General features: G+C 46.5%; 1 protein-coding gene across 5 annotated transcripts in view; it reads right to left on the bottom strand.

The window, feature by feature from the left end:
* Positions 1–785: 785 nt before the first annotated feature.
* The window catches only part of FAM168A (family with sequence similarity 168 member A), a 131,150-nt gene continuing 104,182 nt past the window's right edge, over positions 786–27,753 (bottom strand). For 2 of the 5 annotated variants that reach the window (XM_066340792.1, XM_066340791.1), the window contains 6 exons: positions 16,087–16,167; positions 10,255–10,380; positions 7,887–8,029; positions 6,823–6,997; positions 5,392–5,521; positions 786–4,684 (listed from right to left, as the gene is read on the bottom strand). In XM_066340792.1, the coding sequence (XP_066196889.1) occupies positions 5,409–5,521; positions 6,823–6,997; positions 7,887–8,029; positions 10,255–10,380; positions 16,087–16,167 (638 nt within the window). In that variant the 3' untranslated portion in view covers positions 786–4,684; positions 5,392–5,408. Of the gene's footprint in view, positions 4,685–5,391; positions 5,522–6,822; positions 6,998–7,886; positions 8,030–10,254; positions 10,381–16,086; positions 16,168–27,753 lie in introns of those variants that run through there. The other 3 variants (XM_066340794.1, XM_066340793.1, XR_010746067.1) reach the window with 2 other exon arrangements.

The following is a 27,753-nucleotide window of genomic DNA, read 5'->3' as shown; positions in this document are numbered from 1 at the left end:
TAATAGTTATTGAATGTTCTACATCTTACAGTAAATATCATACAGTTACAAACTCTTGGCTGAAATCTGTCAGGGAGATCACGACCTGATCTTCAGAACCAAAACCAGAACAGAAAACAAATGGGAAAATAACCCCAAATTTACATTTCAGATGGACAAACTGAGGCTGTGGGGCTCTCCAGGGCATCAGTCCAAGGCCATGTTCCCTACACACCTGTGAGATGTAGACTTGGAAGACGTGGTTACTTTTGGGTTTAAATTTTTTGTTGTTGTTCTTTCAGGGATTTTTTTTTTTTTGGTATTTATTTTTATTTAAGAGGTCCAATAATACTTAAAAACCAGCTGGTCTGGTGGTCGAAATTAATTTAAAATTAATTACACAGAAAGAGGGGTGGGAGCCTGGAGTGGGTTGAGGCTGTGTTGTGGGAACGGGAGGGTTTGGGTGTCATCCTGCACCTCACCATGCTTCCCTACAAATCCATCCCCTGATCCTGAGTCCCTCTGCCCCCAGAAAAATTCCATCTCCCAGCTCCATCTCTTGCAGGAGGATGCAGGGATGCTGCAGGTGGCCATGTTGCATCAAGATTATTCCCTACAAGCAGCACAAGTGAGCACTTCCGAACGGGAATCGCTCTTGTCAAACCAAGTATTTTACTATTTCTGCCCAGCAAACATTCCCACAAGTTCCTTTACCTGATTGCCAGAGAATTTCCTAGTGCCATGGTGCAACATGCCACAGAAACACCTTTTCCGAGATTTTCTCCCTCCCAAGCTCAGTCACAAGCTTTATTTTCCCTTTTTTCCCTAAGGGAATGCTAACACACAGCAGAGAAATTATTTGGAGGTTGATCCTGGCTCAGGAGCAAAGTGAAGGGAAGATGGGCAGAGGGTCACCACAGTTTGGGGACAAGAGCTGGAGGGCCTGAAAATATTGGCAATTAAAAACAAAACCAACCCTAACACAAAATACCTGGATTTATGGGTATCCAGCAGCTCTTATTGCTATTGTTGGCTGGTTGGATTTTACTGAAAATAAAGCCTCAAATGCTGTTTTCCACCCCTCTAAAAAACCAGAATCCCATTTCATGCCCTCCAGCTGGGAACCACATCATCCCACATTCCCTGTGGGGATGTGAGAGGGGATGGCAAAAAGTCAGGGGCAGCCTCTCTGGGAAGGACCAGATTCAGTAGGATGCCTGTGGCTGGAGGAAAACCTGATGTTCTGAACATCCCTCATTAAAACAGACCCCTTAAATAACATTTCCTGGGAATTATATCCCAAAACTGCAACAATGCTGAACTGGGGGATTTATTATTCATAAAATACAGGAGCATTCCTTGCCCGGAGGGTTCAGCCACATGGAGGCATGATGGCCTCAGGCTTCAAGGGGCTCCTGGGGTTTGGGGGTCACCACTGCCACTAAAATCCTATTTGCCCCCAAAATCTCACATCGCAGCTTGTGTTTTGAAGTAAAGGTAAGGGCAGGGATGGCTAAATGGTTCAGAGTTATTTTCCTTCGTCTTTAGCTGGAATTTTAATCTCAGACACTTCAGAGGCTGCTAAGGATGATTTAACCCCCTCCTGCTCTTTTCCCACTTGTGACCGGTGTGATCCTTCACTGTGGAAAACCCTTTTCCTTAACCAACATCAGCAAAGCATTGCTGGAATGAAGTATTTGAGAAACTGGTGGCCCCCACCAGTGTCCCCTCACTGTGACCTTCCCAGGAGCCTCACTTAAGTCATGACTTGACCAAGGGAAGGACTTGGGATCAAGGAAAGGGCAGGGAGCATCTCCCCACCACCGCAGCCCCATGAAGCCACCCTGGGAAGGAGCTACCCAAGCTTGGCACCGTGTGGTGGCCCCAGAGCTGTGTGGTGGCCCTGGTTCCACACAGTGGCTCAAGGCTGGTAACCACATGTCCTCACTAAAGCCTCGGGCCCAACAGGTGGCAAATATTTCACCTCTCCAAACCTTGGTTAATGAGTATTTCTGCCTGGGAGTAATGGGATGAGGAGCACTAGATCTGCCATTGATCCAAGCAAAGAAATTAAAACCCAACAGCCCCGTGTCAGGTCTCATCAGTGGAAACACTGAAAGATCCACCACGCTCAACTCCTGGGGCTTTCTCCATCACCTTTAATGTTTTTTTTTCCTTCCAGGAGAAAACCCAACATCTCTTTTCCACACACGGGCCAAAATTTTAGCAGTGGTTCCTAAAGTGGTGCAGAGTGTCTGGGACAATGGTGGGATGGTGTCTGCTGGGAAAGGTCATTTGCAGAGCCCAGGCTGGGATCCCAAAGCTCGTTGGACCCCACAAACCAGAGCGCCTTTACATTGGGAGACCAGACTCAATGCTGACAGACAACTCCTGGTGTGTAACACAAAGTCAGCATCAGAGGGGATCTCAGAAGTCTTCAATTCTTCGGATCTACTGGGGATTTTTTGGCCCAGGTTTAACTGCAATGTACTCCAAACAGTGGAAGGATGATGTGATGGTATTATTTCCCAAGGTCCTGTTGCTCTTACTAATCCTTGGCTTTGCCAAGCCAAATGGGGAACCCACTGATTATTGGCTCTTTCCCCCTTTTTCCCTTCTCCTTTCCCTCTATACAAACTCAAAATGCAGCCCAAGGGTGCCCCTTCCCCACCCCACAGCACTGGTCTCCAGTCCTCCCCCACTTTGTTCCCCTTGAGGCTGAGGAGGTCAACCAGAGCTTTGCTCTAGATTTCCTTCAAAACCAGCATGATCAACCAAATGACGCCCAAACAGAAGTGCCAACACCAACCCCTAACCTGACAAACCACCTGGGAGCAACCAGTGGGAGGGAAAGTCCTCCTGGGATCCCTAGGCTTGTTACTCCCCACCTGGCCTGTGCTCAAGGGGAGGAGCTCCTGGAGCTCCTCCCAGTGGCAGCAGAAGCCAAGCTGGGAGACATCACCGAGAGCATGGAACACTTTTGGCACACTTGAGGCAAAAATCAAAACCCAACCAAGCTTTTGTCTAAAAAAACCCCAATAAAATCCCCAAAACTTTTTTCTATGCTGGGTTTAGTGACAAGGGTTTAAAAACAAACTGGCCACAAGCATTGTCTGCAAATCCAAACTGCCTCTGCTGCCCTCAAGACAACTTATTGCTCAACTTGGACACCCCGAGGGGGGATGTCACCAGCTTCCTGTCCCCATGTCCCCAGGTAAGCCAACCCCCCCCCCCCTCCAAAGTGACCCTGATGCCCACAGCCTCTGCGTGCCTGGTGTCCTCCATCCTGGTCCATGTCAACTGTGGATCACCTTCCCTGCTGTCACCTCTTCTCAGGTGCCTTCCCGTGAAGAAGGCGAACGTGTTTATTGCTATTGCTTCCTCCTCTCCCACTTCTCCAAGCAGAGCAGCCAGACATCATCCCCCTCCCCGGCCTTTCTCTATGGTGCTGGTATTTGTGCTTGGATGAACATTTCTCCTGGAAGTCTTGGAGCTGTGACCCGAAGAGTGGAAGGGGGACACCTCAACTGCCACGCAGGCAGCGTGGTTTGGTCTCAGCCCTGCCAACACCATGGGTGCAAGGTGAAGGCACCCATCTTCCCCTCGCCCTGCCTTGAAGACTAATCTCCACCAACCAGACGCTCTCTTTTCCCACACCACCATACTCTGGAGAAGCTCTTCAGACCAAACCCTGAACCTGGAGGGTCTCCTTAGACCAAACCCTAAACTGAGAGAAGCTCTCCAGATCAACCTTGGACCTGGAGAAGCTCTTCAGCTCAACCTTTGGACATCTCCTTGCTTCCCTCAGCAGCTGCCCAGTGCATCTCTGCCTGCAGCCACACAAGGAAGGAGCTGCCCTCTCCCTCACACTGCCCCAGGACGTGGCTGAGGGGGAGCATCCTGTTTTCCCAAGAGGTTAAAGATGCTCCCAGGGCACACATCTTCCTGCTGCTCCCTTCCCACCACCCACGATCCGTTTGCCCAGTTGGAAAAAGCAGACCAAAGACCCGCTGGTGACCAGTCCTCGTGCTTCCTAAGACAAGTGTGTTACGTCGCTAATTATATTTATATTCTCTTACTCCTACAAAAAGAAGGGATGAGTTCAGAATTCCACTGCAGATAATGCATTTATAATCTATCACGACAGCTATCTGGAAGACACCAATTTTCTTGTAATATGTTATGGAAGATTGAATAATTTATATTCTTCAACTAAAAATACCCAAACCAAATCGGAATAAGCCTGCCTACCAGCGCTGTGCTTTTCACATAGTACCCTGAACATCAACCACTCTTACTAGCCAAAAAAAATCTAGGCTCTTGTCAACAACAACGACAACAGAAAAATAACAGAAAGAACCCAAACGAACAAGAAGTGGGGGGATCTTTGCACCACTCAGCTGGGCAATGCTGGAAAAGTGAAGATTCTGAGCTTTCAAATGATAGGACCAAAGAGAGAACTTGACTATTGCTCAGTGTCAGTATGTGTGTTACACAATTCATGGTGGGAGGGGGAGGAAGGGGGAAAAAAAGAGGCAGAAGATTAGAAAAAGCAGCTTTTACAAAAACCACTAAAGAATGCATAAAGTGACCCTTGCACTTTTTTTTTTTCTTTTGTTCTTGCAAACAGACGAGGTGCTGCAGCCCAGCGGCCGCAGCACCGATGTAAGACTTGTGTAGTTGCATACAATGTTTGACTCCGGATCTGGAAGAGAGCAAATATATTTAAAACAGGGAGTTAGAAGGATGTTCTCCTCTCTGCATTTGTGTGCCACGTGGAGCTGATCCATATGGAATTCAACTCTCCCTGTGGGCAATTTCTCAGGGAAGGGAGCTGGGAAAGCAGCAGCAGGTATCCAGTGCAGAGGATTACAAACATGCAGATGGGATGCTCCCTGCTAATTGCACACCAATTTGGGAGGGGCAGGATTAGCCCAGCGTAATTTGTGTGGCACAGAGAGATTTTAGATAACCCCGGGGCTGGATGGGATCTCAGCTGCCTCCCTGGGCAGCATCGTGTTCCCATCAACTGCCTGTCCTGGTAATTGGGCATGATGGGCCAAGAGCTCCAGGAACAAGCAGCTGGGATTTTCTGGGATCCTGAGCATGACAGGAACACACAGACAGTTGCACGCAACCCCAGTGCTAATGAACAGCGTGATCTCCCAGCAGGGAAAAAGAAATATTCCAGTGACATAAAGATGGGGAGGGATTCATTGTCAGGGAATGCAGTGAATACGCCTGGGGTAATAGTTTCAAACTGCCAGAGGGCAGAGTTAGATGGGATATTGGGAAGCAATTCCTCCCTGTGAGAGTGGGGAGGCCCGGCCAGAGAAGGCCCATCCCTGGAAGTGTGCAAGGCCAGGCTGGATGGGGTTTGGAGGCTCATTCAGAACAGGAGGCAGCACTCACATGGATTGGCCAGTGGTTTACCAGTGTGGAGGTACGTAGCTGTAGGTGGGGGTTCCTTGAGCCCTGTACGTTGGCACGGACACTGGATGTGCTCCGATGGCGGTGTGTTGGGGGGTGGTCAACAAGGTTCCTGCAAGGACACAAACACTTGTCACAGAGCAGAGGAAGTGGCATCCGTGGGTACAGTGGGGCAGGACAGCATCAGCTGCCTCCTTTTCCCTTTTCCCAGATAATTCTTCTGCCTGCCAGACCTGAACTGAAGGTGTTGGACTCATGTGACTGGGATCAGCCAGCACCACAAATAGAACAAGAACACCTGAAGCTCCAGCAGATTTTCCATGCTACCTCTGGCCCTTAACCTTAAGGGTTTTCCTTGTTTTTTCCAATGTCCCTTGTCCCTAAAGAGCAGCAGCAGAGCTGGCCACAGGTTGCTGACATCTACCTGCTGAAATCACTGGGCTAAACTAGGACAGCAAATCTCTGCACAGATTTGAAACAAACTGGGAGGGAGATGAGGAAAAAACACAACAGATCACCAGGGAAAATTAAGATGAGCCTTTTTTTTAATTCTGCAGCCAGTCAACAGAGGGATTTTAGGCCAGAATCTGCACAGCCCCTTCATGGGAAGGGAGAACACAGCCCTGGACTGCTCTGTTCTGGGAGCAACTGAGTGCTCAAACCAAATTCTCAGTTTCTGGGTATCTCTCTACAAATGTTATTAATGAAATTCTAATACATCCCACGTGCATTAATTACATTATCCACTTCTCAGTATAAGCAACAGTAAATCTCTCAGAGTGGTTCTTGTCACATCCAGGCTGCAATATCTCTGCTTGGAATAGGGATTGTGTCCCATTACAAACTCCTATTTCACAGCTAATGCAGATGCAAAAGGATGAATGATGCATTTTTGACATAATTCAATATACAAAATAAGAATTGTTAAGGAGAAAAATACAGGCTTTGGAAAAAAATAAAACCAGCCTCTATCTTACTTAATGTACTATCCATTAATTGCAGTTAGAATCTGCACATAAAATGTAGAGGAACAGATACAACAAGGTTAACATTCATTTTGTCAAACAAAAACATGACCATAAGTGTCTTAAAAAAACAGAGCTCAAGAGAAATACAACTACTTGAGGATGGACCAACCTGGTCATTCCTTCACTTATGGAACAGACAGAGGGAAGAACAATATATTTAAGGATACAGAGTAATATATCTAAGTATGCAGGAGTGAGCCAAACCTGCTGAGTCACATCAGGATTTGGGGCAAATTACTGCATTTTTGGCTGCAAAAGAGCAGTAACCAGTGAGCAAAACCAGCAGCTGAGCTATGTACACCCCGCAAGGCTGAGGCAGCACTCGGGACGCACGGGGGATTTGTTTGTGCAGGCCCCAGGGCACGGGAAGGGTTTCCCTCCTTACCTGCTGACATTGCCATGGTGGTGCCAGCGACCATGCCCATGGCCACGCCGTTGGTGCGGGGCGCGGCCACCGGGGCCGGGTAGATGGCCGAGGGGATGCTGTTGGGCTGCACCACCGTGGTGTGGTGGATGACGTGGGGCTGGGCCGCGTACACGGGCTGGGTGTAATAAGCTCCCTGTTGGAGAAGAGGGGAAAAAAAAAAATCCAACCATCACTCCACTACAAATGGCTGCTGGTGTAGAAATGGAACAAGAGATGGAAGAAAAGCCACGGTTCTTGGATGACCCCAAGGTGCTTGGGTCCAGGAACTGTGCCATCTTCTTGGGTTTCCAACAGGGCTCCAAAATCCAGGCTGCCAAGAGTTGCAGGGTTTTGAAACAAGAGGAGAAGGATGCGTGGGAATGAAAGGAATCAACAGAAAAGCTTCACATGAGAAGTAATGAAGGGCCTGAAATAAGGAGATTCACGAGGGAGAGAACTGCTGTCCCCAGGACAGGCAGCAGCACTGTCAGGACCTGCAAACCAGGCATGGGAGAAAAGAAAACAAGGACTTGAATCAGCAAAAGGGAGATTTTACTGTGCATTAGCGAAAGCCATTAGAGAACATCTGAAGGTCTGGATTAATGGGACAACGAGGCGCAGGGAAACTATTCCATTGCCTCTTTCTTTCAGGAGCTACAAAGGTTGACAGGACAAATGGCAGATTCTGTGGCTGGGATCGGAGAAGAACCAGTGTGCAGGGGTGGGTTGGACCCCAAACGCTTATGCAGTTGCTGATGACAGTCAGATGCTCCAGTCTCAGCAAGGCACAGGAAAATTCCTCCATGAGATTATTGTAGCTGCTGAGAAAATTGGTTATTCAACATAAAAGAGGAGAAGAAAAGCCAGGGAAGTTGCAGGGCCACACTGCTCCGAGAAGCTCAGGATTTTCAGTGGGAAGGCATGTCAGGGTGATTTGGGCACCTCCATCCCGCCAAGATGAGGATGGCCTCTGAGCCCTGAGAGGCCTGCAGGAAGCTGAAGTGGGGTGGGGCGTGGCTGAGGGGACAGGAGGTGGCACCTACCTGGGTGTACAGGTTCTGCTGTGGGTAGGCACTTCTGATGGGGTACATCGCGGTTTGGTATGGGTTGGGGGACGGCGAGTAGGGAGGAGGGGCGTTGTTACTCTGGGTCGGTGGCACCTTGTAGGGAGTCCCCGCAGTGTACCCTGCCAGAAACAAGAGGGATCTCAGTCAGGGCATGCAATGGCTGCTCAGGACTGCCAGGAGGGCTGGGAGAAACCACCCCGTGAGCAAATGGGCCCCCAGGACTGTGCGGGATAGAGAGGAGAAGTCAAGGCTCAGCCCAGCCAAAACACTCGAATATATTTAACTTATTTACTCCACCAATGTTCAGCAATTAGAGAGAAGGCCAAGATTCCAAGTCTAATATCCCACATCATCCTCCAAGCAGTGAAACAGCACGAAGAACACACAGAGCTTTTAGGAACACCCAAACAGCATCTTACCCTCTCCTGATTACTACAGATTGGAAAAATAGGTGTTAACTAACAAGGGGAATAGCTATGACTCTTCCTCACTCACATGAGCAGGAGAGCAACCATCTTTGAATGAGAAGTGGAAAAGGTTTGAAATACTCATCAGTGCAGAAGTGGAGCCTCCTCCATCAGGGCTCCTCCAGGAACCCAGTGTCACCCAAGGACCAACCAACCTCCTGTTTTCCCATCTAATGGATTTTTTTCTCTATTCTGAACTTGTTCTTTCAAACAAAGACCTCAGAGGCTGCCAGTTCTCAGCATCACACTTCATTTCTGAGGGGTGTCTAGAGATGTGGACCTGCACAAGCCTGTGTGTTTATTCACCACTTTGAATACCAAGACTTGCAGTGGTTTCCTGACTGATGAATTACATACGATTTATCTCCTATATTAAAAAGGTATTAAACATAATAACTCAGGCAGATGTAATCTGCTGTGTTTATAAACCAGGGAAAAAACAGAGCAATCTGCAGGTAAAACAATGTGAAATCAAGGTTTAATGACACAATATGATGGAGGCTCCTCTCTGTCTGGCAGATAATTTTAAAACCTAATTATGACTAACACCTTATTAGGATTAGGCTGGCGTGGCCCGTGCTGCTGCCACTTCGTGGTTCAGCAGCAGTGAGCCTTTAAGCTCCAGCTTCTATTAAAATTGCTGATTAAATCCCTCATGTCACTCGAGAAATCTCAGCCTTATTGATCCTGCAGCTCCCAAGTGCCCTAGATTGCACAGAAATGTTTTTCTATAAAAGGGTGCTTGTGGGGGAAGGAGCTCAGTGGGGAATTTTGTGTTGCCATCACCACTTGTTTCCAGGGTTCAGCACAAGCAGGATTCCTCAACTGGGCAAGAAACTGACTGGATGTCCACACCCAGATTTGGCCCCTCTGCCGCCCTCAGGTGAGACCCCACCTGCAGAGCTGCACCAGCCCTGGGGCCAACAGCAGAAGGACATGGAGCTGCTGGAGCTAGTCCACAGGAGGCCACAGAGATGCTCGGAGGGCTGGACTGTGCCTGGTGTACAGCCCCTACCCCAAGGAATGGTAGAGACATCCCTTTTCCAAAATAAAGTGTCCCAAAGGCTTTTTAAATATTTATTTTTAATATTTCTTTTCATTAAAAAAAAGAAGAAATTTTATTTCTTCCTCTCACCTTGCTGTGTAATTGATTTAATTTAGTAGGAAAAAGGACTCTGGAGTAGCTGGAAGGTGAAGAACACACTACTCGTGCCCCAGATTAAGCAGGGAACAGTCAGACAGGGGCCAGAGGACTCCCCACATACCAGAGAAAGCATCTCAGGGTTTATCAGGGATCTTATCATCCCTCCTGGAGGCACTACTTATCCTCTTCAGGGATGAAATGACAAGGCTGCACTGGAAAAGCCTGTTTGACTGCATCCTTAAAGGGATCTCCTCCCCCTGCTCCTGCTCAGCCAGCCTGCATTACAAGGTGGGAGTTTCAACAGCGCTCCTTGAAAATCAGGCTTTATTTGGGAATTCTCTCAGTTTTAAGAGAATAGGGAATAATGTCTCTTTGGAGATAAACACCTGTGAATAACCCCAGGTTGCTCCCAGGGGTCAAACACTCAGCTAAGCGAGAGGTTTTACCTTCTCCACTGGAATTCCTCCTCTGCACGAACACCAGTAGGGTCAGTGCTCTCCTTTTCATGATCCTTCATGGTTTTAATCCATCAAAGCCAGGTTGGATGGGGCTTGGAGCAACCTGGTCTAGTGCAAGGTGCCCATGGAGGTTGGAACGAGATCTTTAAATCCCTCCCAAACCAAATTTGGATTCTGTGACCCCAAATAACCGTGCCCACAAATCAAGCCCCAGCAGGAGAGGCAAACAGGCACAAAGCAACCCAGTGAAACCCCCGAAGGAAAGGTTTATTTACTGAATGCTGCAGAAGAAGCCTGGTAGGTTCTGTTCTCGGTGCCGGTGTCCACCGGGAGGTGGAAGGTGCCCTCGGTGGCACAGGACGAGGAGGTCTGGGGCCAGGCCTGCTTCATCAGAAGTGTGGCTTGAGTGGAGACAGAGAAGAGGTGTCACACAGAGAAACGAGAGACAACTTCTCACACTTATGTCACATTGGAATCACCTTGCTAATCTTTTTCCCCCCAGCTTCCTACCCCTGAGGTGCTGAGCCCCACGGAAGGGACTTCATACTTTGGTCAGGGCTTAGAAATCTTCCTGGAGTCCCAAGGCCGAGCAAAGATGTTTCACACCCTCCACATCTGCTCAGACTCTGAATTAACCCTCTCTGAAGGTACAGCTGTACATCTGGAGTGTCACAGGGCTGGAAGTTGGGAATGAGGGATTGAGGAGGCTGAGGAGGAATTGGCACTGGGCACAGCCACAGCAGCACAACATATCCTCGTGGATGGAAATCCACTTCCCTGAGAGAGCAGGGACACACTGCTGCAGGTCTGCTGGTCCACCACACCCTCCTGAGACTCTCCTGGACTCAGACAGGAATGGGGAGCATGGAGGCCACCCAGCAGTGCTGCTTTACTGGCCATCTGTGGGAGATACTCATGGGTGTGAGATCCACCTGGATGCTGCTCCACTGCTGGAGATGTGGAAACCTGCTCCTCCCTCCTCCTCCTTCAACAGAAAACCAGGAGGTTTGTGGGAAGTCAGAGATTCAAGCCCCATTTCTCCTCCACTCAGGCACTGATCATTTTCTGCTCCAAGTCTCTGCCCTCTCCCAAAGGTTTGGGAGTTATTAAGGATTTCCAGGCTGCCTTGCTTTATTTTCCATGGTAGGCTGCACTCGGGAACATCACACCGGAGAGCAACTCTCAGCACTGCGACAGAAACATTCCTTCACTTAGGCTTTTATTCAGATTCAGATTCATTTTTGCCTCTGGATTTCACAGAGGTTTTAATCTCTGAGACTGATGAGACAATTCATTCCAGTGTTACACGAATGCTTCCTCTGTGGTTTTCCCTCTCCACATTAAATCTGCCACAAAATCAAGGCAATTTGGGTTGGAGATGGCTGGGAGATTGCCATAGCTCTGCATGTTCTTTATTAAATCACGGATCCTCGGAGAATCCATCACTTAAAACTACACAAAAGGTGGATCAAGGAGGCTTCCAGGAACATTAATACCTCCTGGTCCTTTGCAGTAATTCACAGGTATCACAATCCAGCCGTGACTGTCTAGTATCATTTAAGGGCTACCTCCAACCAGAGTCTTTTGAATTTGGTTTATCCTCTCAACTAAAAATAAATAAAATAAAGAGGTTTTAATCATTATCAGTTTAATCCCTGGCAAATCAACCAGTGGGAACTGAGCAAACAATGTGAGGTGTAGGACTGCAGCACTGGGACTGCTCTGTTTTCCTGACAGGACCTTTAGACGAGGTGGGAACATTCAGGACATATTTTAAGTGGAAAAGACAAAACTTTCAAACCACTGGAGGATATCTTGCTTCCCTCTGACAACCTCATTTGTGATGGATACAGCCTCTAGCCCTAAACAAAGTTTGCAATAAGCTTAATTCTCCAGGCAGTCCCTTGCCTGAGTGCCTCAAAACAATGGGAGCATTTATCCTTAGAAAGCCCCGAGGCACCACAGGATATTCACCTCTCCAGACCCCAAGATACCCCTCAGGGGACCCACTGGTGTCCCCAAAGAGTCGCTGGGCACCTCTAGAGGACAGCTCAGAGCACTGCTGATGCTCCAACTTCCTTCTGCAAAGCAGCCTTTCCTCTTGGCAGGATCCAGAAGCAGGAATGGGGGATCCAGGAGCTTCCATGCTGTCCCACGACATTCCCACACAGATCCCTGATTTCTGAGGCTGATTTTAGTTCTGCTCTGTAAGGGCACTACTGCAAAGCCATTACTTCTGCCCTGCATTATTAATAAACACAGCTCCAGCCTCAGCCAGCCTCCACGAGCAAAGTGTGTGTCCTACTTTCAGGAAAATAAAAAGGGAGGCTTTAATGAAGGAAGTTAAAACAAAACAACCATGAGCAAGACAGAATGCCTGCGAGGGAACACGCACCAGGCTTAATGAAGACATACATAATTTTATTTTTTTTTAATTGTGTCTCTGCAGCAGAGTGATTTTAGATGCTTATTTCTGCATACTTAAAAGAGATTTTTTAAGAACAGTGTTCTAAAAAAAAAACCAGGCTTATTGCAAGCATGAGTTTGCAATGCTGGTGTTTTGCCTTGTGTGTCTCCCTCTAAAAACTGTGGGAATATTCAGCAGGAAAATCACACAAGGCAGGAACTTGAAATGGAATGGAAAGGAATTGATGGAATCACAGAACATCCTGAGTTGGGAGGGATCAACAAGGATCATCCAGTCCAACTCAAGCCTTTGCTTGTAGGGTTTCTTTGGAATAATCTGGGGGTTAATTTAACACATTTTGGGCTCAAACACCACAAATATCCACTAGAAACCGGATACTGGGAGAGGGAGAAATCAAGAAATCAAGAGGGAGAAATCCAGTTACCATTTCCCTTTTCTCACTAGAGGACTGGACCAAGGGGACTCCAGACTTTTCCAAGTTCCTCTCCTTGATTCCTACTGATGCTGTTATAAAGCTTAGGTCACTACATCATTTAATTTCCCATGTGGGTCCCAGAATTTTAGGAACCATGAGGTCAAGAGAAGAGCATGAGCATCACTGGCTTGCAGTGAAGCATCAGGGAGTGTTTGGAGAACATCAGGGACAAAAACGGGCGGGACTTGAAAACTAGAATTATCTTCCCTCTGGGGTTGATCTCTCACTAAGACTTTGCACAGAATCCAACAAAATCCATGAGGTTTGAGTCAAGAGACATCTGGGAGTGAGCAGGAGCATCTTTAGGGTGGAGCAGAGAGTGTGATCAAGCTGGGACAAAATGGTTCCAATCAAGAGACCTTGCCTGCAGCTACACCCCAAGAATTCAGAAACCACAAGCTCTTCCCAGCCTCTGTTCCAAGCAGCACTGAGGGGCACCTTTCCCTGGTGAATCTCCATACGGAGAATCAGATGAACCCTTGTTTTGTGACTGTTTTTTAGTGAACTGGAGGGACTTCTGCCAGCAGGTACCACCTCCTTCCCAGCCTGGGAGCTTTGGAACAGGACCTTGTCCATGGATGGGATGTTCAGAGCAGTAATTCTGCTGGGAACATGCAGTATCTCTTTCTTTTCTAGACTCAATGTCTAAAATCCCCTAAAAATTGGTCTGCTGTTTCAGAAGTCCAAGATTTTAACCCCCAAGCTGATTCCCAGTGTGTTTGAAGGACACCAGGAGCACATTCCTCTCCAGGTTTTTTCCAGCCTCCTGTGTGACAGCAGCTCCTTCAATTTGAGGAAACACTCTCTGTACTGATGAAGGTTTTAACTCAGCCACTGAACCACAGAATTAGCTCAGCCCAATTCCATTTAACACAGTTGAGGATGCTGTCACTCTGTCACATGTCCCCACTGCTGGGAGATTTTATAGTACTTCTTTTCCATCAGTTGGCTCTCAAAATCTCTTATTTCTTTCCTCCTGGAAGTCTGCTTTCCATTGAGAAGAGACCACTGAGTGTGGTGCTGGGAGGTCCTGAGCAGTACAGCCTGCTCCTGCTTCTCAGAGTGGTTAAAATGGTTTCATATCCTGCTGTAATATTAAATTGTACTGATTTCAAGAGCTGTAAAAATGTTTTATAACAGAACAACAGAATGGTCTGGATTGGAAGAGACCTTAAGGACAATTCCAGTTCCTTGGGCAGGGGCACCTTTACATAAACCAGGTCTCTCCAACTTGGCCTCAAAATTCATGGGAAATTCTACAAAAGTTTCAGCGTTTTTATTCCGATTTTAATTTCTGCATTTTAATTGTCATAGTTTCCTCCCTAGTTTAGTGCTGTGTTACCCACTGGAAGGTTTTTGTTCTCCACGCAAAACAACCTGTCAGCTCTCTGGACATCAGGAGATTTCCAAGATGGAAATTACTAAAAGCATTTTGTAAGGATGAGAAACAGAGGAAATGAAATTTAAATGTCAAATTGCTGTGGCAGCTCTCTGGCTTGAGCATTAAGCTGTGCAACAAAAAGATCTGGTGAAGGGGGACAAAAATGATCAGAAGATTTTTTTTTTTAGGAAAAGCAGTCAGGAAAGATTAAGATTCCACTTGACAAGGGAGCACTGGGAATGAACAAAAGGCTGATTGGCACAAAGAAGATTGACCACATCATGCATATCTAAAGCAACAGACAATAACTGGCACAGCTTTAATAATAATAATAATAATTAATCAGCAACTCGACCCTTAATGAATCTGCAGAGCTGCTTTCTGCAAAGGATCCTAGTGATAAAATAGAGAAGAAATCAAAGAATTTTTTTGAGACGACACCCACAGCCACAGCCATGGGGACAAAGATAGGAAACAACAAATATCTTGGAAGAACTGCTGACTAACATTGTTTGGGGGGATTATTCTGTATGGAACAATTGTGAGGAAGCTTCTGAAGGCTGCTTGCAGTGAGGAGAAACCAGGACAGACGGACAGCTGAGCTCTCACTGTGTCCCTTCTGCTGGGTGGAGGGGACAGGCTAGAATGATGGGGCTCCAGAAGGGATGTCCAAGCTTTTGCTGCTGCCTGCCTGGGAGAAGCCCATTTTCAGGGTTATCCCTGTATTTCCTTGCTCTCTCCTGCTTTTTCTGACAGTTCAGGTTGGAGGGTTAAAGCTCATGTCATTCCACTTCCAGCTGTGGGCAGGGACACCTTCCACTATCCCAGGTTGTTCCAAGCCCAGTCCAACCTGGCCTTGGACATTTCTTTCTGAGGGTTACCTCAATATATTTTCTCATGGAAACCCCCCACACAAGCATGGTGTCTAAGATGTACAAGAAGCAATACAGACCCTCCCAAAAAAACCTGTCCTGCAGTGATTTAGGGTTTCCTCTCACTTGGGTGTTCCCTTGGCCATCTCCCCACTCAGTGGAGGAGCCGCTGCCTGCACAACTGGGGACAAGTGACATTTTATAATATCCAGGCCAAAATGCTGGAATGCTGCAGTATTTACATTCCTGGCTGAGCAGGGAGGACATTGCCAGCCTCTGGCAGGACAAGCTACTAATAAATTTATGGCCTTTTTCCTACTCTATGGAGTTGTTTCATTTAATTCCTCCAGTGTTTTATCCTTCAGGGGAATTTAAGGGTGGCCAGCACAAATCCAGGGGAACAAAAATTGTTTCATGTTCCATGTTAAGGCTTTAATGGGAAGAAATGCAGCTAAAGACCTTATTAAAAGCACATAAACCCAAACAAAACATGACAGATCCCTTCCAGAATCATCCACAATAAACAGGTGAATCGAATTTGTGTAAACTGTGATGTGGAGAAGACAAAACCGAAAGATTTTGGTAACAAACCCCTCATTCCTGTTTCATCAGCCTTGGAAAGTGCCTGAACCTGGGGATCCACTGATTTTATGACAACTGGGAGACTGAAAACTTGGCAATTAAGGGGAGAGAGGGTTTAGCAAGACTGGCACAAAGTCCAGCTTTGTGCTCCTTATTCAAGCAGCTCTTCCTGCTGCACACTGAGCTCAAAAGGCAGCTTCAATTGGAAGAGTTAAAATCCTGCAGCTCTTCTGAGGCAAAACCATTCAGAATAAACATCTCAAGCAACCAAAAGTGGAATCAAAGGGCGAGGTATTATTTTTCATCTCCAGTGTGTGCTTGGAAATGGATGAGCAAGGAATGTTCTCAGGCCTTTTTCAGGATTTTTACCTGGGGCGTAGCCGGGGCTGCTGGTTGGATACATGTTGGGATTGTAGGCTGGGGCAGCGGTGGGATAGCCTGTTGGATAACCTGAAAGGAGAGAAAAACAGGAATTAGGATTGGATCAATTAAGCAAGGATGGCACCCCTGAAAAGCAATCAACCACCTGTGTGAGCAGAGAGGCCACCGAGGGAAAATACAGGCGGATTCTCTGGGAACAGGAGGGACTGTGAATGTGCTCCACAGATTTCCACGTGACATCATCAATATTTCATCTTTCTTCTTGCAGGAAAGAAGGATCAGAATGCAGAATGCAGGTGTCTCATTGTGCTTTGGAGAAAACTGCTGGGAAAATCCACTCTCTGAACGTGGAATTCAGGTACAAAACCCCACCAGCACAGTGGTATTGGGAAGGTTTTCCTGAGCTGCGTGGCAGCTCTTTGGAGAGCTCAGCACTTCCATTAAGCAGAGTTTCTTGCTGAAGGGAAGGCAGGGATCCTGCAGGAAAACATGCCAGCCTTGTGTTCACCCATGGCTGCACGAGTTGCCATTCCCAGGAGGGTCCTGATTACCTGCCAGGCCACCTGGAAGGAACACGCTTGGAACCTTTGGAGCCAGGCAGGGTTTAATGGGCACTTTGGGGAAGGTTGCAGAGCATCTTCACTTTGCATCAGCCTCACTCAGAGAGGTCACAGGGAGTTCAGGGGAATTGTGTGATGGAAGTGGGGGGCTGGAAATCGTGGCACACCCCAGAGCTGTGTGCATCCACACACTGCAGATGTCCAGCATGCAACTCCTACTTCACTGGAAATTCCTGTCCTCTGTGGAGACCACAGATATAACCTCTGCACCTCGGTCTGCTCCTTTTCCATAGAATCACACAATTCCTGAGCTGGAAGGGATGCACAGGGATCATCCAGTCCTACCCTGCCCTGCACAGACACCCCACAATCCCACCCTGTGCATCTCTGGCAGCACTCCTGGAGCTCTGGCAGCCTCGGGGAGCCTGGGCAGTGCCCAGCACCCTCTGGGGGAAGAACCTTTTCCTAAATCCAACCTAAACCTCTCCTGCCACAGCTCCAGCTGTTCCTTGGGGTCCTGTCACTGGTCACCATTTTGCTTTTCATTTCCTTCAAATCTCTGGAAGTTTTCCCTGCTGAAAAAGTTAATACCCCAATAACTCTATCCTTCTTAGGTGCTGCTGAGTAAATCCCCCTGGCAGAGTGAACAGGACACGTTAATCCTGCTCTGCTGCTGGACAGTTTGGCTTTGCTGTGCGTCACCACTGGGTTTATCTGTGTGTCCCTTTGGCCATCATCCCAGAGCAGAGCCAATGGAATGACCCTTGGAGAGTGTTTCCATGCCAAGCCCCACTGATACTGGCTGTTGGCTGCCAGCAAAGGCTGGAAGGAGGTAATTAGCAGTGGATTTATACCCATCTTTTTAAATATTTTATTTTATTAAATAAAAGCAAGCGTAGGTCCTTACCTTCCTCTTCTGACCACCAAAAGAGCCACAGCACAGTCCCCCCTCCCATGCCCCAGATCCCACTGCTTTCAAACCCTGGCACCACTGACTTCTGTGGCAAAATGTTGAGGTTCATTTGAATAAATCTAATTCAACAATCATGACCACTGTACTGGAATAAATGACTGGATGTTCTACCCTCTCATTTTCATCAGTGATATATTTGGCTTCTAAATCAGGTTAATTAAAAATTGCTGTAGTTAATGTTGGATAAGCAGCAGTTTAACAGATTTTTTTTTTTTTTTAGGCTACACAGAACTCTGTTGTCATCATACCCAGGAATATCTAAAGCCTTTCAGCAATCAAGAAGCTCCTTAGAAAGTTATTTGTAGATCTAGTGATTGCAAGCAGAGCATTAATGATGACGATCTTAAATCAGAAATACCCCTTCTCTCCAGTTCATTAGAAGACAACCACGTCTTTTCCAGGACATTCATTGCTCCACACTCTTCCCCTTTCTTCCTGACAATCTAGCCAGGGCTGCTAAAACAACTCCAGCTCACTTCTTCAAATGTATTTTCCCTAAAATTCTCCCAGCTGTGTTTCTCTATGGGGTTTTACCCTCTTGGCACATGGTTCAGTGAAATTCCAGACTGGTTGAGGTTGGAAGGGGCCTCGAAGATCATCTTAATTCCAGCCCCCTGCCATGAGCACAGATGATGATGGCTGTGTGTGCCATGGTGTTGGGAAGCCCCTTGCTCATTTGCAAGGGATCTAGATGACAATCTCTGGGGGCTCCAAGAGGTACTTCTGACTGTTCCTGCTGGAAAATCCCCCCAAATAAGGCCTGAATCCCACAGACTGCTGCAGTCTTTAGTAATAATCCTTAATTAACAGTCCTTAGTCACCAGCCATGACAAACACAATCCTGTGGACTCACAAATGTTTCACCTGTGCCCTCCAAAGTGCCACAAGCACTCACCCACTGTCAATTTCAGGAAAAAAAACCCCACCTTTATTCAGACCAAAATTTGCAACACTGGAGGTATACAATAAAAAAAGAGCCTGAAATAAGTCAAACCACAGGAAAAGTGTGGCTTCGGATAAGATTTTCCATCCAGCCAAATACTGGAGGATTTATTTCAGGCAGACGGAGGCAACTGTGAATTTATAGAATCCCAGAACTGTTTCACTTGGAAAAGACCTTCGGGACCATCAGGTCCAACTGCATCCCCCCAGCACTGCCAAGGCCACCACTAACCCATGTCCTCAAGTGCCACATCCACACCTATTTTAAAACCTTCCAGCGCTGGGGACTCACTTGGTCTTTCTCCCTTTTTGGGGGGTTTATTTTCTGCTTGGCAGGACTCTTCCTTCCCGTGGTATCTTTTGTTGTTCTGAAGGTAAGTTATGGCTGGGTTTGGATTAATTTCGGCTCAAATAAATACGATTTCTATCAAGGAAGCTTTAATAGCTTTGGATGCAAAAAGAAGCCCTGCTCTGCACTATCTTCCACTCTGATCTCATAAACTTTGATAAGTGCTGACCTCCAGCAAGAAAACTTGTCCTTTCTATTTTAAGGCAAAGCAGAGATGGGAAAGGTACAGGAAAATTAATGTGGTTTTACTCCTTTTTGTGGACATAGTGAAAAATAAGAAAGTAGAAGAATCTGGGGCAATTTGTGCCAGAAGAAACATGCCTGGAAATTCCCAGCACTCAAAATCCAGCCGGTTTAAAAATACATGAGACATTTTTATTTAGCAGGGCCTGTTGTGATTGGACAAAGGGAAAGGTTTCAAACTGGAGGGTTGATTTAGATTAGATTAGACATGAGGAGGACATTTCTTACAATGAGGGTGATAAAAGAGTGGCACAGAAAAAACAGGATGCCCAGAGAAGCTGTGGCTGCCTCTGGATCCTTGCAAGTGTCCAAGGCCACGTTGGATGGGGTTTGGAGCACCCTGGATAGTGGAAGGTGTCCCTGCCCAGGGCTGGGGGTAGAACTGGATGGCCTTTACAAGGTCCCCTCTGACTCAAAACTATCCCATAATCCTGTAATTTTTTATATCTTATTGGTTTTGAGCCTTTAGGATTTGTTTGTTAGCTCTTCTTCATCCCCCAAATAATCCCAAATCAGCTCCCACACATGGAAGCAAAAGCTGTGCTCCCCCACGATGGTCCCCATGTCTCACATTCCCTTGGGTACAAAACCAAGTCTGGTTCCAACAACCAGGAATGATCTCAGGAGAGGTGACAAGACCAAAGCATCCCGCTCTGATTTTTCCCTGAAAACCCAAGAGACCTCCTGTAAATTCCTGTTGCTCCTGCTGACACTGCTCCCCTCCTGCCACTTCTGTCCTGCCTCGTCACTTTGAATGAAAAATAACAGCAAGAGGCTCAAACCTACCTGACATGAAAATGTCAGGAACAGAAAGAAAATATCCTTTACTTTCTATGGATCTGCACATGACAGGACTCTGTCTCTGCTGGGCTTGAGGCTCTGCACTGGTGCAGAAGGAAAGAAAATGAGATGAAAAATATTGAACAAAATTTATTAGATTCCTCGTAGAAGAAATCCAAAGTTGTTTTGTGGTTTATTTTAATTTAATATTATCTCCACAATCAATAGGAGTAAGAAAGGCAGTGTTCATCTAATCTCCTCCCCAAGGAAAACACACAGCGCTCCAGCTCTGGGCAGCACTAACTGAGCTGCTTTAAAAATTACCACACAATAACTGTGCAAAGCAAAAAGCACATGGGGCTGCATCAAGTAGGTATTTAAAAGCCATCTTTAATTTTTCATGTGTTTTAAATGTTTCTGTATCAAAATCATCTAAATAATGCCCAAACAATGACCATACACAAGTGCTAAGGCTCTGAAGGTTCTGTTGAAATTCTTGAAAGAGAATTTGCTTCTCCTTGGCTACAGAGCCCATGCTATGGTCCATGTCTCAGCCTCCCACCCACTGGGAATTGTCACTTACAACACTGAATTCCAGAATGTGCCATTTCACTTTTTCAAGAGCAGTTTCATTGACCATTATCTGATCAAGGCCTTAATTGCTACAAGCAGCTGACGTTAATTTACAAGACAAAATATTCTCCTTCATTCTTTTTCTTTGAGAGTCTCGAGCAGAGCAGACTCCTGAAAGTGGCCCTGTCACAAGGATTTTTACAGGGACAGATGATAAAGTCCTTTATCTAAGGGCAGGACAAAGCACTATAAAACCACACTTCAGCTCCTTGAACTCCCAAGGACTCCAGCATCACGCTTGCTGCAATTGAGAGCTCATTAACCACCAACATTCCATGGAAGGAAAAGCCAGGCAGCCACCCAGAACTGCCCCTCTTGTGACATTCATTGCTCTGAGGTGGGTAAATATTTTTTATTATTTGCATATTTAAATATTTTTTATCACCCTGGGCAGAGGTGAGTCCCCATGCCTGAAGCCATGTAGATGTGGTGCTCAGGGACAGTGGTGGCTTTGGCAGTTCTGGGGAAATGGCTGGACTCAGAGCTCTTGGAGGGCTTTTCCAACCTGATTCTGTGATTCCCATTTATGAATCCTTCCTCTAAACCCCTTTAACCACTGTCACCCCCTTTGTTTCTGCTGAGTGACAGCTCTGAAGCTGCAGCAGCCCCAGGAACATTTCTGCTTTATGATCACCTCCTCGGGTCAGCCAGATGGAGCCAAAGCATTTTCCCCAGCAAAACACTTTCATGTTCTATTTTAAGCCCATCCAGCATTTCTCATTCTTTATTGCCCAGCCCTCAGAAACTCTTCAAAAATAGGATTTACAAGCACCTTCTCAGGACAAAAACGTGAGAAACTTCATGCCTCCAACTACACGCAGCTGTAAATCCATTCCCTTTTGAGCGATCGGGAATTTATTCCTGCAGAGAAATCTCATGTTGGGAAATGAACTGTGCAGATTTGGTACTTGAGGAATTACCCCAGAAGTGAGAAATGAGAGAGCAGACACCGTGTAGGCTCCCTGGCACAGCTCCACCAAAGCCTCCACCAGCCAGACTTGCAGCAAAGGCCCTCGAACGTTGATTGCTGGGAGCAGTGACACCGGAAAGAATGTGCCTGGCGCTGTGATGGAGAGGGGACACAGGGAAAAGAGCCGAGAAGGACATCTGGGAACTCTTCCTACATCGGAAACCAGCCTCCAGAGATGAAGGGCTTCAGCACTTCCGAAACAACTTGCAGCAGGGGTGTCATCAAAGCTTGCTCTCCCATGGCATGAGCCAATGCCATTCCAGAAGGATCTTCCCAGCCTGCCTGGCTCCTCACACACCTGCAGTGCTCCAGGCTTAGGCCGTGCATCTCCTGCTGCCTTTAGGGGAGCTGTCCCCAGGGAATATCCCTCACCAAACGGGATTTGGGGAGGTGACCTCTGAGCTTCTTACACAGGGCATTGCCAGACTTTCCCTGCTCAGTGGGAACTGTTTAAAACATCTCTGGGTTAATCCTGCTCTGCCAGCTCAGGGCAGGAAGGATGGGATAACCTTTCTTTTCCTCCCTCATTGCACAGATCCATTTGTATGATGGGACATATTTCCATGGCAAGTTCTACCAAAACCTCTCCTAATGCCTCTCCTTGGACAAGCAGCTAGGTAAATGTACCTGGCTGCTGCAGGAGCCCAGGGGTTGGAGCAGGTTTCATTTCCCACTGATCATCCCACATAACCACAGCTACCCCATCACTCACTCGCTGCCTTGCCATGAAGCTATTCCAGCCCACTCATGCTAAATGGATGTAAAAACAGAAGAAAAGCTGAAAGCAAGGGTGGGACTGTTCTGAAGAGCAAGTTAATGGATGGTTGAGAATCCAGCATTTCTGAAGGCTCTGAGGATAATAAATACATTTGTTCCCATGAAAAAATGCCACCCCCTTATTACTGTTTCAAGCCTCATCAGCCCAAGAGTGGAGCAGTCAAATGAATGTGGATTCACCAGACACAGCAACGGCTTTAAAAAAAGATTTGCTCTCATATTTGACAATCTCACTCCTGGAGACCTTTTACAGTTGATTCTTTTTTCTCTGAAGGGTCTTTCCCTTTATATAAACAGCAACTATTTCCTGCTCATTACCCAGAGCCATGCAAAACCAGCCTTCCAGTATCCCAGGCTGCTCCAAGCCCGTGTCCAACCTGGCCTTGGACACTTCTAGGGATCCAGGGGCAGCCACTTCTCTGGGCACCCTGTGCCAGGGCCTCCCCACCCTCACAGGGAGGAATTCCTTCTCCATATGCCATCACTCCACATTCCCAGGATTGTGAAGACATTACAGAGGGGCAGGTAGCTCTGGACTTGCAGAGAAGAGGACGAGGAAGGAAGAGTGCAGGTCCTCTCTGGTGAGAAGATGTCTGTACCTCCTTCTGTCTCCTTCCTCTCCCTCCCCAGATCTCAGCTTGATCCAGAGGGTGATGAATTCCATTTGTGTCAAAGCACAAGCTCCTTAAGGAGTTTTCCTTATGGGTTATCCGCATTTTACATGGCAAGCACAACACCTGGAGTCCAAGGACAGGAGCTCCACGAGCATCACTCAGAACACGGCCATGCAACCTCATGGAGAGACCAACCCAAAATCCCAACAAAACTCACAGCAATCTGGCAGGAAATATGTTCTTTTGATGCCCATTTCCTTTATATTGCACAGACTGTTAAGAAAGCACAGCTGACAGTGCTGGCAGTGGCAGAGGGGCCTCTGTCAAGGGGTGATGGAGAGAACCCCTCCAGTCCCTGGCAGGACAGCTCGGACACGTGGCACTGCCTGTTTGTCTCCATTCCTCAGGGTCACAGTGTTGACACAATGGGGTCTTGCCTGCCTGGAGGAGCTTTTCCCAGCTGGAGGTCAAAGACAAGGCAGGGCCTCCCTGCCCTGAGGAGCTGCAGAATTCTGGCTGCTTGGGAATTTGGCTGGGAAAGCGATGATTTTGCACAGAACTCTGAGCTCTTCTATGGGACTTTGTGGTTGCACGATGCCATACGTCAGCTGGAAGCTGTTTCCTTCATCATGCCAGGATTTAGGAGAATTTATGAGTCCAAAAAGATATTAAGAAAGTGACAGAAGCACTGTTTTGGACACATATTGCCCTGATTTTCTCTTGCTCAGACTAAACTTGCTTTCAGACCTGTTTTTAAGGTTCAATACAGTTGCAAGCTGTTGGACAAAAAAGATTGTTCCATTCTTATTTCAATTCCACCTCAGTTTTACTTCCCACTCACATCCAAAGCAAACCTCCCAGGCCTTACTGCAGCTGTCTGGGTACGGGATGCATTTGGATGAGCAAAACTCATCCTGAAAACTAGGAGCAACTGTCCAAAAATATTAGAGAGATTGTTGATTGCTTAGTGCACACACTATAAAAAAACCAGAGTGACAGAACTTGTCAGACTGTCAATCAATATCACTTCTGGGCCACAGACATGTGTCATATCCTCTCCTGTGTTCAGACAAGGCTCTGTGGGAAAGAAGTTCTGGAAAAGGGTTTTAGTTGTGCAGTATTGATTCTCCTTGCAATGATTTGCCTCGTTCTGTATTTGAAGAATCCAAAGTAGGATATGAACAGCCCCCACTGATAAAATGTAAGAGTTTGTTGCTCCACAGAAAATGGAACTTTGCAGTTTTTTACAAAAGCTTCCTTTGCAGTTTTTCTTAAATACTCAATACTCAATACTCAACTTTATCCAATAAGGTTCTCCAGGGAAATATTTAGCTGGAAAGATTTAAAATAAATATAGATGGCAGAAGAGTGCTCGGCTTGAAACAGACCATGTAATGTTAAAATCCCAGGATGGTTTAGGTCGGGAGGGACCTTAAAGCTCATCCAGTGCCACCCCCTGCCATGGGCAAGGACAACTTCCACTATCCCAGGCTGCTCCAAGCCTCCTCCAGCCTGGCCTTGGACACTGCCAGGAATGCCTTCATGTCCTTTTCAACCATGAATTTGCCATTCCCCTGAATTTCTCCTCACCCTGAGGGTGAGGAGAGCCTCACCTGGATGCTGCTGGTCTGCTCTGGCAGAGTTTTAATGGCAGCTCTAGAGGGGTGTGAAGGCCCTTTATGGAGGAGTTGGGACTGGAAATGCAGGCAGGACTTCATGCTCTCCATGCCCTCAGGTTATAGGTTACAGAAAGATATTTACAATAACTGCTCAGAAAACAGCCCTTTGTGATGTCCAAAATGCACTTGTTCATCTGGCTAATTTTCAATCCATCCTTTTCAGCTCTGCTCCCAAGCCAGGAGCTAAAAAGAGAACCAGCTCAAGCCCCAGTTTTTTGCTGCAGCTGTAATTCCTGCTCTGTCACAGAGTGTGGTCCATGCAACACCTCTGTGCTTCCAGCTAAGGAAAGGCAACTGCTCCAGTCTGCATTCCTGATGCCTTCCTAGATCCTGGAACTGGGAATTTGTCCCTTTTTCTGCCTGTTGTAATTTCTTTTTTCTGCCGAGTTGGTGTTTGCAACAACTGGGTACAAAATAGAATCCTGGAATGGTTTGGATTGAAAGAAGTGATGGCGAAAAGCACCTTGGCTTTTAGTCTTTCTTATTCAAAATGCTTGAGTTGAATTTGCCAGGTTTGGAACTGCCTTAAAAATGATATTCCAGGTGTGTGGCCAAAGCCAAGGTGCCCAGCACTGCCCTGAGCATGATCAATGATTAACACAACAGAAACTGCCCAGTAATTCATCAATAATCCATCAATTAAATGACTAATTAAGTCTCTCTGGCACAAACATTGTCCTGGCTCCCATCTTTGCCTTTTACACTCCGCTTTGTCCTCTGGCGCTGGCATCCTTCTGATTTCATCCTTGATTCATACCCTTAAACATCTCTGGGGACACCAAATTTCCAATTTCAGCTCATTTTAGTAACAGGCAGCTCCAGAACAGTCAAAACAATGTTACAAATCAAATTAGTGCCCCAAAGGGCCAGTTTCAGAGTATGAATGTAGTGATTTTCATTTGCAAGGCTAAAAATTCAAAATGATAAAATATTTAGGGTTACAAGAACAGGCCAAACACAATGAAGACTCAGTTTTGAGCCTTAGATATTACAATTTTTTAATGCTCATTAACTTTCAAATGTCCATATGGTATTTTGGACATTTTGGCCTCAGACCAGAGAAGTGAATCGCTCTCAAATCCATTGGCTATGGACAAACACAGCAGCAGATGGAGCACACAGAGAATATTAACAAAAGCAGGTTTTGGGTGTTAAAAGGCTTAATGGGTCTCTCACATATATTTGGGCCAGGAGATTGGATTCAAATTGTGCTTGGGGGAAGCTGAGAATCCCTAATATTTGAACTGGCAAAACTCCAAAAAGCTGTTTGAAAAACGGCTCTGGTGGAAATAAAATCTGATTTTACCAGCTTGGAAGTGCAAAGGTTCTGTCAGAAAGGCAGCAGAGATACAGTGATCCCACAAAGATCCCTTATCTCAACATTTTTGTAATTGATTTTCCAGCCAAAAGCTGGGATGAGATTCCCTGACTGTCACACATGAGCCATGAGAACACCACCAGCTCATGCCCAATTAACCAAAATCCAGGGAGGAAGAACAGCATTGGAATCATGGGGCCATGCAGCATTTACTACTTCTGGTTCATAAACTGAATTTTTCAACCCCTAAAGAAGTCTTATAAACCATGTTCATGCCCTATAATCCTTCTCCTAAAAAAAACCTCCCACAAACCAAACTAATTTCTGGGAATACTTGAATTAGAGTTATATTTTTGCACCAGGTATTCTGGTAGAGCATCTCTTCAGAAAGTCTGGGAAGAAAAAAAAAATAAATACAAAAAAACAAATAGAAATCCCTTCCCTCCATCCTGTAAATATTTTATTTCTTACAAAAAGCCCAGAAGAAACTCCAAACATAATAAACCCCACAGCTGAGGGGTGACAGCTTGGGGATGTTTTAGCACAGTTTTCATTTGCTTGCTTTAAAACAAGGATTTCTACACCAGTCCAACTCAGCAAAGCAATTACTAATTAAGTAAATGACATTTTCTGGTTGAGGTGCATCCTCCTCGTTGCTCAGGCAGGTAAAAAGTGATACATTTGTGGCAGCTCCTCTTTTACTTGGTTTTGACACAGGGAAGCAGGCAGGCTTGTTTAAAAAAAACCAAAAAAAAAAACAAAAAAGAAAACAAACCTCAAGATTTGTGCAGGGCAATTATTTCACACAAATAACTGGGAGACCCCTGTGACTCTCAGGATGGATGGCAGATGGAGAGTGAGGGAGGAGGATGAAAAATTTCTTCATGGAAAGGATTGTCCAGGCTGCCCAGCGAAGTGCTGGAGTCCCCATTCCTGGAGGGATTTAAAAAGCCAGGTTGCTCAAAGCTCCATCCAACCTGCCCTTGGAGACTTCCAGGGACAGGGGGAATTACAGCTCCTTGGGGCACTCTCTGCCCTCTCATTTTAGAAGGGCAGTGTTGGGTTGTGTTTAGGGAATAGTTGTGACTTTGACATCCTCCAAGGATTTGGGGATTCTATGCTGTGCTCCTAACAATCCTCTCAGGAATTCAATCCAGGAGCCAACTTCTCGGCAGAAACGTGGGGACCTGGCAAATCCAAAATGACTCATTGTACTGCAGGTAGTGAGGCTGCCTTAAAAAAAACCACATCCAGCGTGGCTGGGAAACAGCAAAAAGGATCAGCAGTTCCCTCCAGGAATAGCAAATTAGAGTAATGGACTGGGATGGAAAAGGGAGAAGAAAAAAGAACAAAGCTCAGAAGTTAGAGGAGTGAAAGGCACGATGTCAAGCAAAATAAAATCAGAGGTTTCACATCAGCCCCCTCCTCTACTGGGGGCTGCTGGGTTGAAAAAAATCAGCTTAAAAAAGGGTAGATGACTAATTATGGTTTGGGACTCAGAATATCAGCAGGTTTCAGTTTTACCAGCAGAACCTGAGGGATGATTTAAGTGAGGAGTGCAGATCAGGAGAGGGAAGGGGCAGCCAAGGGAATCTCTCAGACAGATTTAAAAATTGCTACCAAAATAACCAACGGTATAAAACTGCCATTAATTCATGGCATCAAATATACTTCATAAAGTATCATTTGAGGGACTTGACTCTGAAAAATAGCAATATATGCACAGAAGTATGGATTATGGAGAGAATTATGGAAGGGGACATTAAAAGCTCATCCAGTTACCCCCCTTGCCATGGGCAGGGACACTTCCCACTATC

This window comes from Sylvia atricapilla, chromosome 2, assembly GCF_009819655.1.
Source record: "Sylvia atricapilla isolate bSylAtr1 chromosome 2, bSylAtr1.pri, whole genome shotgun sequence".
Lineage (NCBI taxonomy): Eukaryota > Metazoa > Chordata > Aves > Passeriformes > Sylviidae > Sylvia > Sylvia atricapilla.
Note: the sequence above shows the minus strand (reverse complement) of the source record. Positions and strands in the feature narration are given on the sequence as shown.